We start from the raw sequence: 1,690 nt of genomic DNA on the forward strand, positions 1-1,690 counted from the left end.
GGCCCCCCCGCAAGGGATCAGCAGAAACAGTAGCCGCCATCCAGGCCCCGACAAGAAGAGGGAAAATGTTTGATTCAGGAGAAGAGTCACAACCTAGTGCCCTTCAGCCTAAACCTGTGCGTCCTGATTAAATGGAGTGGCACCACCTAGCTGCACTCTCAACGGAACAGCAGGGTCCACTGATGGTCCCTTGGCAGACATTTCTCAACTAACTCATAATGAGGTCCTTGGGGCAATCCCACCCTACTCTTTACCCACTGCTTTTTTACAGTTTTATCCACTGCTCAACAGAAAATTGCTGATGGCTCCAGGTTTGCTTGGTCACCCTGTCAATACATGGCCCTTGCATGGCTGGGAACTCTGCTTTTGGTCTGCAGGTACCTGCTGAGAGGGTGGGGAGACGTCAAGTGTCTGGGATTTTGAGACCAAACAAAATACGCTCATGGTCCAGACCCACGCCCGACATTTTGCCTAGCCTTTACAGAGCTGGAAAACTCCTGGGACTTAACTACGTGCTTCGAAGCAGAGAGACGGGATGGATGCCCAAATTTCATAAAATTCCCTTAGAGTTTTTGTTGCTGATAGTTTTCAATCTGAATTGTCACTTGCAATTAAAGGTTGTGAAGAATATTAGCCTCATCCTCACACTGGAGAAGTTATCACGCTAATGACAGAATTAAGGTGAAGAACCCCACAGCCCTGGATGGCAGTGGGAGATTTGATGATGACTTCAGAACTGAGCATTTCAGTGGACTCAAGTACTGTTTTTCTGCTTCTCCAAGTACAGCATAAAACACCTGTATTGTTTTCATAAAAGTGAGAGTTTTTTAACAATAAAATCAAAGTAAATAAAAGATTTATTATTTTTCAATTATTTGCCCAGTGGCTACTGTTTCCTTTTAGCTCTGAGGTTTTTTTTTTTCCCCCTCTTTGTGATGAAATTAACAGAAATTTGTATTCCTGGAGCAAAACAATCTTATTGCATTGAATTAAAAGAAAAAAATAGGATTTTAATATGTTAATACCTCTTATCATAGCATTTAGGAAATCAGCCATCACATACGGAATGAGTTTTTCTCATTAGCCAGTATTTTCATACTTGCCTGATCTGATACGTTGTACCAATCGTAATCAAAAGAATTTACTTTCTTGGTTTGGGAAAATGATAAGATGAACAAGTTGTAACAGGCTCGTGAGGTATAAAGAAGTATAACAGTCACTCCTATACTTGTCACCTGACAGACAGATGAGCCCTGGAAGAAAAATAAGCATATGTTATTATTCATAGGGGGAGTTGAGAGGAACATTGCTTTGCATGGACTTCAAGGGTTGTCATGCTACTCTCTCTAATGAAGTGAATGACTTTTTCCTTCTTTGATCAGCATATCCTATTCTATGTATATTCCTGTGTTTTATCGGTGCGTTGGTTCCCAGGGAACAGCAGCAGTTCCAGCCCTAGCAAAGATGGACTGCGACTAATTCCTCCAACTTGCTGTAGTGGTGCTATTTGCAGAGCAATGAAAACACTTGGTATCAGACGGAGCAAGAGAATTCAGCCTTCAGCCGAGCATCAGCTATAGAGCAGCCTGTACCAGATGCTGGCTAGCTAGGATGATGCAACCTTGCATCTTCTTACAACTGCTTGCTGTGCACCGATTTCCTAAGTACAGAGCAGATTGTAACAGTCAGC

General features: G+C 42.5%; 1 protein-coding gene across 1 annotated transcript in view; it reads right to left on the minus strand.

Moving 5' to 3' along the window:
* Window positions 1-1,690, minus strand: part of GPR137B (G protein-coupled receptor 137B) — a gene marked incomplete at its 5' end in the record, with an annotated part of 11,555 nt that overhangs the window by 6,119 nt on the left and 3,746 nt on the right. The window contains one exon of the mRNA XM_010136381.1: window positions 1,104-1,253. Coding sequence (XP_010134683.1) covers window positions 1,104-1,253 — 150 coding nt within the window. The remainder of the gene's footprint in view (window positions 1-1,103; window positions 1,254-1,690) is intronic.

The sequence above is a fragment of the Buceros rhinoceros genome, unplaced genomic scaffold (genome assembly GCF_000710305.1).
Source record: "Buceros rhinoceros silvestris isolate BGI_N320 unplaced genomic scaffold, ASM71030v1 scaffold14625, whole genome shotgun sequence".
Lineage (NCBI taxonomy): Eukaryota > Metazoa > Chordata > Aves > Bucerotiformes > Bucerotidae > Buceros > Buceros rhinoceros.